Source organism: Botryllus schlosseri, chromosome 1 (assembly GCF_051294905.1).
Source record: "Botryllus schlosseri isolate E-star chromosome 1, Bs_hap1, whole genome shotgun sequence".
Lineage (NCBI taxonomy): Eukaryota > Metazoa > Chordata > Ascidiacea > Stolidobranchia > Styelidae > Botryllus > Botryllus schlosseri.
The window spans coordinates 17,542,239-17,554,717 of NC_137236.1; the positions used below are offsets into that span (position 1 = coordinate 17,542,239).

The window sequence follows — 12,479 nt, forward strand, 5'->3', positions numbered from 1 at the left end:
GAACACGAACGTGAACCTCGTGACGTCACGTGACGTGACGTGATATTGCTAATTCCAACCGTACATTTCAGTGAAGTGTTATATAAATGTACCACACGATATCTATAGCGACGACTCGCGCCATATTATGCCACAACGCTGAAGTACATACTGACATTTTAAACTTCGCCAAATATATCAACTGGAGCAATGAAATGATATAATAATCCCATAAAATCAACATCTTTCGTCGCTTTGCCAACAATTTCGACGAAGACTTGCAAGGTAATATAAGCTTACGCCTTAAACGGTCTAGGCTAGACCGAAATATGTATTCGGAGTCTGAGTATTGCTACATTGATATTTGCAGAGTGTAAAAAGGGTTTCCATACTTGCTACCGATATTATCCCATTACCATGTTATACAGGAGTAGCCAACACCCCAATCACATCGATTCGTTTTTGTATGATACAATAAACATATCAAATCAAGATGGTCCTCGTATGCCTGCCCCGTACGCCTGCGGGTCAAGCTCACAGCAGCGTCCCTAAACATTCACTTACGGAAACCCGACATTTCGAACAAACTTCTTGAACGAAGCAAGTTAACTTGTTGAGAGTGTAAAGGTGCGCCCTGCGCATATGCTCGTTTAGTATTGATTTTTTATGCCACCAGCGCCATGCATAGAGTGGCACGCAGTTGCAATGCAATGAATTTTAACCAAAAATGTTATAATGACGTGGAAAATTGTAATATACGAAAAAGGTTCACAGTGCAGAACCTACCAAGGTTCGTTTGTGAATGCGAACCTCTAAATTTCTGAGGTTCACACACAGAACGCGAACGTGAACCTCACGTTCACACCATCCCTAATAATAACCCTAATTCTATGCATAGGCCTACAGAGATCGAATCTACCTACGACACGCACGAATCATTTTTTATAAGCAAATCACTGAAATAATTGAAACTGAAGAGGCCAATCTGAAATCACGCTCGTCATCCGAATTATGTCAATCTCGTTTAGGATTTCTGTGATGTTTAGCAATTGAAACCTTTCAAACTGCGTGGGCCTTAAGATCTGTCTGTCGCGCCCGAAATTGAACATAAAAACTAATATTGGAACTATTTACCTTAGAACAGTGCTTATCAAACTTTTTAAGACACGCCCCCCTTATGATGGTGAACGATTTCGCGCCCCCTTATCGTCATATCACAAAACGCTGCGAAGATGCTAGCAAACCTAACGGATAGTTTGATGGCATGGAACGTTCCGACTGTGGTTGAGAGATATGAAATTCAGACTGAATACAGAACAATAATAATTATTTGATAGTAAATCGCGCGACGCGCGATTTTTTTTTTAGTTGAGATCAGCTTCGCACCCCCAGTTTGAGAACCAGTGCCTTAGAATTATCATGATGAAATATATTAAGAAAAATTTTAATTAAGTCCCTGCATGGATTTGGTTTTAGTACGCATTTTATCAATATTTCAAATATTTCTATTTCTAATTTCTTTAGACTCTCGCGGGCCGTAGTTTGCCCACCCCTGGCTTATAATATCACATTGTACGATATAACACATCCAGTCAATCTGTTTTGAAGCGTAAACTGGCGTTTCTATTGCTATGGCCATCGTATCATCGGTTCGTCATAATGTGGATCTGGTGCACCCCTGTACACCCAATCCGAGTGGTACACACTCCAAAAATTACGGTACACCCTGGGGTGTATGAAACACCCGGTTGAATAGCATTCCCCATTGCTCATTAACCTGTGCGTGAACCTGTACTAACGCATGCACCTGCCTTTGTGATAGCTAGCCATCGGCTCATTGTAATTCGGATCAGGTACACCCCTGTACACCCCATCCGAGTGGTACACCCTTTGAAAATCCTGGTACACCCTAGGGTGTACGAAAACCCCGGTTGAAGAGCACTGCTCTAGTCATCATCAGTGTATCTGTGATTTGACGTCACAATGTTTTGTGTATGATGAGTAAAATGTGTACAATATCAATTTTAACATCTGAACAATATTCAGGTTGCCAAGCTGAACATCGGAAGATGGCCTGTTGTATTGGAGAACAAAACAGATGTCATAAAGATAAGTGGAGATTATGTTGAAGGGCACTTCAACATTAAGGTTGGATATCAAGAAGATACAACTTTGATTACGAGTTTATAATAATGATTGGAATCGATCTGCGGCGATTTAACTGACTTTACTATTCACTAAGCTGTTAAGCAATACTGGGCATATAGGGCAATGGCTTGGTGGGGTAGTATAACCAGCTAATGAAATAATTATAGCGTTATGAAGACGCCATTGTTTCATTAAGAATAGTTAGCTAAATATGCTGCTAATTTCATAAGTAAAGTTATTTTCCCTGCTCAATCCTTAGATTTTTTTTGTCGGACTGTACTTTGATTTTCAGGCCATTCGGGATTTTAGATTACATCTATTTAAAATCGACCAGCCACCATTTCTAAATATTCTGAAACGTTTCACTGAAAACTTCTGTGGTGGGTGTGGGAACATTCAAGGTATATTCAGGACACAGTTCTGCTTCAATGAATATGAATCACTATTGTGGCAGTAAGCAGTCAGTGACACTATCAATATCTGATAAGACCCGTGAGAGGAGTGCGATTTGGAATCCATAATTTTATTCAATTCAAAAAACCCTTGATCAGACTTAAATCATTTCAAATATTTGCAGTACAATGAATTTGCAGTACAATGAAACGATGGTTTTAAGTTGAAGCGAATTCAAGCAATTCACTAATTCAAATCAGGAGTTGGTCAATGGCGAAGTACGTTTACTTTTTAGAATTAGTCACGTATTACCCTCTACTTTGTAGTACTTACTCAAATGAATCCAATTTTCCGCCACTCATCCTTTACTTTTACTTTGTCGTATTTTGTGACTAATTTACTTAATTCTATCTACAGTTTGTCAAGCAGAAGTATTATATACCTTACATTTAATAAGAGTGCGATAAAGATAGACCAAGACGAGAAAATCCAGGTGCTGTTTTGAGGATAATTCAGAACAGGGTGTCAAATATACGGCTCGCGGGGCGCATCTGGTCCGCCAGAAATTTATTCCAGCCTGCGAAACAATTTTGAGTTAATTCAAAAATGTTTGTATTATCAAGAACATTCCTGGCAAATGATGAAAGTTTTGTAAGAAGAACTCGCACTAAATAATCCCTCAAGGCAACACTGGGTAACAATATTAAAGGAAATTTTTCAATACTATTTTGATTTTGCACTTGTTTTAGGCTAGTGGATTACTGGGGGAGTCAGGAATACCGATTCACAACTCAAGTGAATGGCTAATGTCTATTGGTAGTTGAAAGGGGATCCTAAAGTGTGACATTGTCCAAAATGGCAACGTCTTGAGCGTGGTAACAATTCCACACTCACTTAGTCTTCGTGAATGATACAGAAATATTGAGAATAATACAGAAACATTGAAGTGTTCATGTTGCAATACCACGGGCACAAGTGAGATTGGATCATATGTGTGAGCTTTAAAATATTGTGTTTTCTTAGTAGTCAGACAATAAGAATGCACATTAGGGCTCTTAAAAATGACTTTTTTTCTCAAATCGCATTGGCTATTTGATAGAATTGTTAGGTTACCTAATTTAAGCCTACACACAAAATTTGGTTCAATTCCAGCAGGTAACCGCTTTGCTACAGGAGAAGAAAGTTTCTATTTAATATATAAAAATAAAAACCGAAAAATTTCAAAATTTTCTGTTCATCGCATGAAAGTGTTATGTTGTCTATAGAAACGATGTGTTCAATTCCAACCAGTAGAAACGAAGTTATTGCCGTCGAAAAATTTGGATTATGAATAAAATAGTATTTACGGTGACAAATTCTTCAATTATTTATTATAGTAGTGCTCACCGTAAATACTATTTTATTCAAATCGGAATCCACATGTTGCTTTTGCGTGGTTCATGTGCGCAACTCCGGTGTATCGTTTGACAAGCAATGTTTTGATAAGGCGATCTCATCGTCTTGCCTGCAGCGTGAAGAGTGACATTGCTCTTTCATGCTTAATCGTATCTCCGGAATTTCGTTGTTGGTATGAACTGCGATGTACCTGACAACAATTTTTCTACACAGGATTCGACGCTATCATTCCTCGGAATTGATACCGTAGCACTGGTGGGATTCTTTTGGATACTTTTCGATGCAATCAAATACTTTGAGCAACGACAACTGTTGGCAGATCTGAATGATTTGCGGAATACATCACAATGTAAATTGGAAAAGGTCAGTTTTGCATATGTTTATACTATCTATATAGCTTCAAATTCTATTAAAACTGGAACGTTGCATCATGGTTGACGATTGTGACAATTCGATATTCTTTTACTTTCAGCCGTACTTAGTCTGTTATTAGGTTATTAAGTAATCAATGTGTAAATATACGACGAAATAAGCAACAAAACTCTTTCCTATGTACGCTTTAATTACACTGGCCTACACGAATTTTGCGCCAGGACTTCCTTCGGTCAGTTATACCTAATTTCGCGCTGTGGCGAGATAGCGCAGTGGTAGGGCCCATATAGTCCGCAGCTGCAACACCAATGAGTTGCGATTTTGAGTCCGACCGAGGTCGACTTTACAATTCCTCTACCTGAATGTTCGAGATTCATTTAGGCTCCTCCTCGCCACGTCATCCGCGTAAGCGATGTCTTACACAAATGCTAGAAGTGAGCCATGCTACAAGTCGGCCGATACGGAATCAAACACAAGCAATATCGGCCTATGGTGTAAATCAGAGGTCTCAAACTCAAATGTGCTCGCGGGCCAATTTCCTATTTTTGATTGGGCCGCGGGCCGCAGCCCCATTAATAGGGTAATTCGATGTATTTCCAAGTAGGCCTTATTTGACGGGACCTTGCAGACTGACATTCCGCACGCATCGTAAAAGTTTTATTTAGTATTGTGAATTCACGCCTGGTTCGAAAAAACAACATTATTAGATATTTTAATAAAATTGTTGCTATACTTGGCATGGTTTGTCAAGTAAATTAGTTGTAGAGACCATGTGAGAGTGCAAATGCATCATGACATCGAAAAAGCTATCGCGGTATAATTTTGCAGCTAGCGGACATTTAGCGTGCCGCAATTATAGGTAGAATTTTAGAATTTCACAAAGATTGATCTGATATCGCGCATTGGAGCAGTGCAGATTAATCCGGGTCTCGGGTATACTCTGGATAACTAGGCTATTGATCAGCGTTAGATTTATTTTCGAATATTTGAACAGATCAATAACAACTTGAATATAATGATTACTGTGCCATGGCAATATAAATCTCCAATCGTCGAAGAATCCGTTTGTGATACAGCTGTGAAGCGTAGGCTACGACTACTTTATACTCGCCTCATTTAATTGGCGATAATAACATGGATGAAGATACCCAAGATGACACAGAGTGTAACCAAATATACATCAAGCGGGCAACATCATGCCAAGGGTTGCCATAGCGAACTGCTTAGATACATAAATAAGCTACGAAACGCAAGCTACGATCTTCTGATAAATTACTATTTTCCATACCAGTTTGATAGTTTGTTGCGTGACTGTACCAAGTCACGGCGTTCCGCGTCACAAAAGGCCTTCTCTGATTGTATCATCTCACGCGACTCAACTCGAGTCATTTTTATTTTATCACCCGTTGAGTCCGAGTTCGAGTAATTTTACAGAAGGTCGCGCCCTAGTCCAAATCACAATTTTCGGTACGAATCATCAACGGGTCGCGGGGAAGCGAGTGGCGTAGTGTGCAAAGCGACACCTTCACGACACCAATGGGTGTTGGTTCGAGCCTCGGCTCTACCCAGTTTTTATGTGTCGGAGGTATATCTGGGCTCCTCATCGCCGACCTCACTGCCATTGCAGTGACTTGAAAAGCCCATAAAGTACAGTAAGTCGAGCTTGAAAGTCGGCAGCCAAGATCCGATGAATGAATGAGTGTGGAAGAGAGAGAGAGACTGAATCGTGGTAGCAGGAGAAGTCGCCAAAAGAAGAAAAAATGCATTGAACTGTTGAATTGCCATTCTGCCATTGTCGTGGAGCACAAAGCCTCATAAGGCTATAAGCACCACTGTCTTATCTCATCAATACAATGCAATCAACGGGTCATGTTTAACCATCGTAAACAAGTAATGTCACGTATTAGGTAATCTTCCACTGCGTCGTAAATTTGAAAGTGATGTAATAGCGAAGTTCGATGAGCATTCTCTCGCTTCTGGAGTTGTTATAGAGAGAATTTCAAGTTATCAAATTAAAAAAAGAATTGTAGTTAAATATTGTCGAATGCTTCGAAATCCAAAATGCCGTCGCGTGTTTGAGACCTCTGGTGTAAATGATCAATGATCATAGTAGTCGAAACACACCATGAATACATCAAACAAACAAACGAGCGAAGCTAGAGGATCACTGGATTCAACTTCAACCAAAACTCACTCATTCTGTGCGAAAACAACCCAGGTTTGATGATAGATGATTTCAAAAAAACAATATCTGATCTGTTGCTGTTGTACGCTAACCGTCATGTCCCTAACGAATGCCAGAATGTGAATAATTTCTTAAAATGGAAAAAAAAATCTTACAGAATAAATCTGACGTGATAGAGAAATTCTGAGCACATAATCGGCTTCAGCAACCGTAAATTAGCCTATATCAATCATTACAAATTTTCGCACAGTATTTTCTGAAATTTGTAAACCGGTGTTATTGACAATGCTGAGTGCTTAGTGTTTACTATATAAATTGCAGGGTGAGTCTATGCGACTAACGCAATGATTGATGACGTGTCAAGAAGGTTCAATCTTGGTAAGAAGATTAAAAAGTTACTGTTATAACAAATTCGATATCTCATGAAAATGTCACGCATCAAAGTGACCCAAACGGAGCGCCAAACTACTTTTGAGTTTTCAAAATCCAATGCATAAATTGTTTTTGAGGTATTCATAGTATGTGTCGTCTACTATGTTCAGTTACACCAGGCCATTTTTATTAACTTTTTATCCGTAGCTGCTGACTTAAACCACGGTCTGCTTGTAGGCTTTTCTGAGACACCGCTTACACGGCCGAAATGGCTAGCGCGTAAAATATCAGTTATTACGCACAAAAACTGTTCAGGTAGAAGTGAAAGCTGAGTAAAATCAAAAGCATTTCGGTAAGTACTCCAAGTAGGCAAAGGTACTTGAATAATGTGAAACGTAGAAGCACCTCATTTTCTGATGTGGCGAGCAATGAAGTACTTCTAATTTTTCAGAGCACTCAAATAAAGTTTGCCTATACTTGCATTACTTACTCAACTGGTGATGTTTTAAGACTACTTCTTCTATTACTTAAACAGTTTTTCCACCAGACTGCTTACTTGTTACAATTTGAATTCTCAATAGTAGAAAGTAGTATACAAACCACCCAAAAAAAAAATTTTTGAGCCGATTTTTTGATATTTTTATCTCATATTCCTTAGTAAAACATATTTTTGACATTTCTTGCCACAAGTATTGCTGAACAATGTCATTTCAAGCTTTATTCACATTCCGCACACTGTATCTCAAGCTCTTTTCCTAAATTCCCCTTTAACAGTGACCTCACTATGGTCCAGCATTCCATTCGTAATAGTTGGTTGTTAGTAACAATAATGTTCTCTAACTCAATCAGGGAACATTGGCCCCGGCAAGCTTTATAGAATTTATTTACTCCTTGTACTGTGAATGCACGTATCCCGATCGTGGATCTCGTCAGTTCAATCTCATCAATACTGTCAGGATCATCATATTGGAACAAGTGAAATACCAACTAAAGATAGTAGTAAGGTTTTGTTATAACATTTTTTTCTCATGAAAACTGGAGATCAAGTTCAAAATTTGTCATTTCATGTGATCTCATGCTGGACACGCCGATGAAATTTGGATGGTTGGCTTATTGGAGAGCAATGTGTAAAGTTTCTCCTTGAAAGTATTTCCGATAAGCCCGATAAAACTGGTAACTCGCTCAACATTTGAAAATGATTGACTTCTTGAAAGATAGCAAGGAGGTTATGCAGAACATTATTGTTTCATTGTTTATGATACTCGCAAGCTGACACTGCATAATTTCTTATTCGGCGTACAAACGTACATATATTGTTTTGAGAGTAATATTGTTCAGTATCAGCTCAAAAATCCCATAAACAATGAAAACAAACTATGTTCTGTATATCCTCTTCGAAATACTTCCAAGAAGCCAATCACTTTAAAATCGCGGCAAAGTTATCAGCTGTATATCTGTCATAGTTAATACTTTCTTTTGAAATATCTGCCACTCGCTTCGGTCATGGGCGATCCCTATTTTTTCGAAAAGGTTGTCAATATTGCTGTATAGGCAGAGAGTACCTGCTGCAGAAAAAAATACCTTGAAAATCGTTCAGGTCTTTTTCTCTCTGAACGACGCATAAAACCAGCAAGCTCCCTAGTTTCAACCTTGAAGTCAAAAGTACCGCATTTGATAAGTGTTTTGGAGCTTCAAGAGGAGCTTTGTAGTTCTTCAAACCATGAAATGTCCCCATACAGATAGCCCATAACAGACATCTATAATGTTCGGGGTTCCCATCAGATTATTCAATAACAGATGACATTGAATATCGGTTTTCCCTAAGTCAACCGTCCAAATTTCGTGTTTCGCAGATCACATGTAATGCACAGATTTATATTGGTCTCCCGTTTCCCAAATGTCATGGTAAAGTTATAACAAATGCTCACTTCAATCCATATTTTGTATTTCACGGGTGTCAAACTAATAACTAAACCGAAGAACTAACAAAAACAACCAGCAAGCAGATCACATTGATGATGTTGACATTAATTATGAGATTAAACACGCTAGATTCACAATCCTGATCATGAAAACGGGGTGCGGAATGTTTAAAAAGCTTAAAATGACATTTTTGAATGACATTTGTTGCAAAAAAGAATTATGGTATAGGAAATATCAAAAAACGGGTCAACTAATTTTTGGTGTCAGGGTGTTATTACCGGGAGATATATGGTAAAACGAGAAATCAGAAAAATTGATATTTCTCGGTGACTAGGGACACTTCAGAAAACAATTTTGTCATTTAGTGATTAGTTTAGAATAGTAAAACACAATATGTAACAATTTTGTCCGAGATAAATATTTTTCAAAATTTTGTTACATGTAACCAGTATCCAGAGGTAGTGATTGAGGGCGTACTTTTACTTGTCACAGTATTTCCAGTTTATTTTTTCTACTTGAACCATCTACTTGTATGGTTATGATTTAATATTACTTTTTCTTTTATTTTACAGTTCCAATTCTTTAGGCGAATCCAGAGAAGAGATACTTTACTTTTTCACTCAGATCGCTATTTCTACTTGAGTAACAATTGACGGCTCTGCTTATGTCATACGTCTGTAAAATACACTGAATAATTATGGTTCCAGGTTAACAAGAAACCATAATCAGAATACGAGTAAAACCAATGTAGTATATGCATATGTATGGTCAAATATATCTAACGAATCACCATTAAACTGTAACTATATGAAGAATCATTTCACAGCGTGATCATAATCTCAATTCCGTCATCTTGCCTCATGAAACAAATATTATTTCAGATACGCAAGATATTGGTAGATTGCACAAAAGAAGAAAAAATCGATTGGGATTTGATTGAAACTTCTTGGATAAAGTATCAAGTACGATTTTTCATTCGATTTTCAAAATTTTATTGAACTCATTTATATTTCCCTATCATTGAATCTAACATCGAAACGAATTATCCTTTCGGCGGCTATCTTTAATGTTAGGAAATAGCTGTTTTAAATCAAATTTAGTTTTTTCCATAATATCAAAACTTATCAACATATCTCTTTCACATTTGAGATGGAGGTCCTGGATACTGCTGTGAATGGCCAGATTTCAGTTGACGAATACAACCAAATTTTGGAGCACGGAAGAGCAATTTCCGGTTTTGTCAATATTCATGTGATTTTCAAGGTTGCGAAAGAAGATGATTTCAGGAATACTTTAAAAGCTTGCCAGCAAAAGAAGGTAGTACTCATAATCTGGTATCGGTTGCATTGGACGTTCTTGTCCCATCATCGCACCTTCATCATCAAATTAAGTCGTGTATTACGAGTCCCCTTGACATGAATTATCTTATATTCCTTGTCCTAGACATCCACTGCAGTCGTGCAGTTCGTGATTCCTGGTTATAGGTTTTCGATGGCATTGGTTCACCACCAGGGATCCGCGATGCATTTTTAGGGGGGTCCGCGAAGAATTTTCAGGGAGTCCGCGAAACCTCTAATGTTGTAAAATGATTTATAACCTATAATTAGTATTTTTCTTTAATGAGAGAAAGCGTGAGACAGTTCCATTTCATAATTGCTGAAACTTCAGGTCTCGCATCAATAAAATGGTTGTCTGATTGAAATATCCGATTGTACAAAGTCATTTTCATTGTTAAATCACCGATAGCCTGCCAATGCAAACATATTCCTGCTTAGAGTTGTTTTTTGGGGGTTTGAGGGAATATTTAATGTTGGAGATAGCAAGGTCAAACTGGGTTTTGAAATGTTTCCAAAACATTTGGGATTTGGAGTTGTCAGTATCAGCAAATTAGTAAACAATGGTTTGAAATATGATTTCCTGAATGTTTTTCCTAATCTGTCCCAATGAAGGAATCGCAAACTCGCCACGAAATCCATTTTTTCCTGTGATACAACTTCACAATGAGATGCTAGATGGAAATGACTAGGCTGGACGTGCTAATGTCATTAAAATCGCACACCAAAAGCTGTTGTCGCAAACGTTTCGCGTTCATATTACATTCGCCAGTTGTCACCACCACCTATCTTTGTGGAAATGAATTTTCGGCCCTCTTTCATATCAAATCAAAGACGCCTGTTTCCAAAATAATACCTACAGGTGTCAAATTAGCTTCGAAATGATATAGGTCTCCCAACGTTCTACATATAGTGTGGTGTTATTTTCAAGAAAAGTAATTTTGCGGCTGTTTATCGCTAGCCTGCAATTAATATTTGCACAAATCAGATGACGGTTGCACAATAGTTGAGCTAATTTTGAACGAAAACTTAAAGGGGTCCGTAGGGGTCCGTGACGGTCCATAAGGGGTCCGCGAAGACAAAAAGGTTGAGAACCGCTGATCTAGAGAATCTTGTAACACATCATGGCCACTGGTGAAATGGCCAACAATAGCGGCCAGCATCATTGTAATACTCAATAATCATAGAAGTATTTTTTCTCTGCAGATCGAATATATCAGATGCATTTTCAACCATGGATGTCGAGCTTCACTCCATGAGATTTCATCTCTTCTCAGAGACAATGCTCATTTGAAAAAAGTATCATTGATATACTTCTGGAAAACTGATATTTTGAAAGGAAGCGAATTGCAGAAAGCCCAGACGATTGCAAATGCTCTCGATACTGGTTTGGAAGTTTTAGAATGTGAGTCATTGAGTGGTTTCATTGTATTTTGAATACGTTATAACTAGGGCAATTTTTTTTACCTACAAAACGGAAGATTTTGACCTGAAAAATCTAAATTTTGACCTTTTTTGACGTAAAAAAACTGAAATTTGACCAAATTTTGACCTCGCGTATGCAAATTAGGTGTTTTCGCATTAAATGTTAAAATTGTACTACTTATCTTCATTTCTGGTTGAAACTGTCTGTCCTTACAAAGTAGATTGGCCTGAAAAATCGTTTTTGGCTCAAAAACTGACCTATTTTTACATGAAAAACTAGTATTTTAACGAAATCTGGCCCTATGAAGAATTCCAGAAGTTACATTACGTATTCTGGTGGAAATAATTAAAATTTGCTGTAGTACAATGAAAGATCCTTTCCTACATTCTCGGGTAGAAAGTGTCTGTCCTTACTACGTAGCTTGCCAAGAACGGAGAAAGAACGTTCAACAGCAGCATTTGTTGGCTGACAACACTGAAGTTGTGTGCACACTGCTGGTGACAAACCGTGTTGCTTCATTCTGACAATGTTGTCTATATCACAATTTTTCAGCTTGAGCTTCTTGATATAAGAACCATGCAATGTCCAAGCAGTCTTGCTTCAGCTAGGATATTGCGGTACGTTGACCATAAAACCATGTCACTATTTGTTTCATTTGACCATTTATGATTCACGATGAGCAGACGATGGTCCGTTTACAACGGTAGGCCTATAAAGCAGGCTACAAGCTGTAAAATATCAAATGATAAGTTCACCGACAGCGCAAAATCCACGATACAAACGAAATGCAGAGGTCATAAAATGTTTGACTTTGTAAGCAATTTTGACAAATTTTTACCTAACGCTACAATTTTGACCTAATTTTGACTTTTTTGACATGTCAAAAAAAATTGCCCTAGTTATAACATGTATATTAAATATGCGCCATCGTTTTGCATGAAATGCTCATTTG

The 12,479-nt window shown here is 37.9% G+C and overlaps 2 protein-coding genes across 2 annotated transcripts in view; both read left to right on the forward strand.

Moving 5' to 3' along the window:
- The window catches only part of LOC145443696 (uncharacterized), a 116,151-nt gene that overhangs the window by 59,383 nt on the left and 44,289 nt on the right, over positions 1-12,479 (forward strand). The window lies entirely within an intron of this gene.
- The window catches only part of LOC145443509 (uncharacterized), a 61,023-nt gene that overhangs the window by 43,225 nt on the left and 5,319 nt on the right, over positions 1-12,479 (forward strand). The window contains exons 4-8 of the mRNA XM_080321469.1: positions 2,026-2,127; positions 4,129-4,278; positions 9,649-9,729; positions 9,917-10,084; positions 11,308-11,506. Of these exons, the coding sequence (XP_080177595.1) occupies positions 2,026-2,127; positions 4,129-4,278; positions 9,649-9,729; positions 9,917-10,084; positions 11,308-11,506 (700 nt within the window). The remainder of the gene's footprint in view (positions 1-2,025; positions 2,128-4,128; positions 4,279-9,648; positions 9,730-9,916; positions 10,085-11,307; positions 11,507-12,479) is intronic.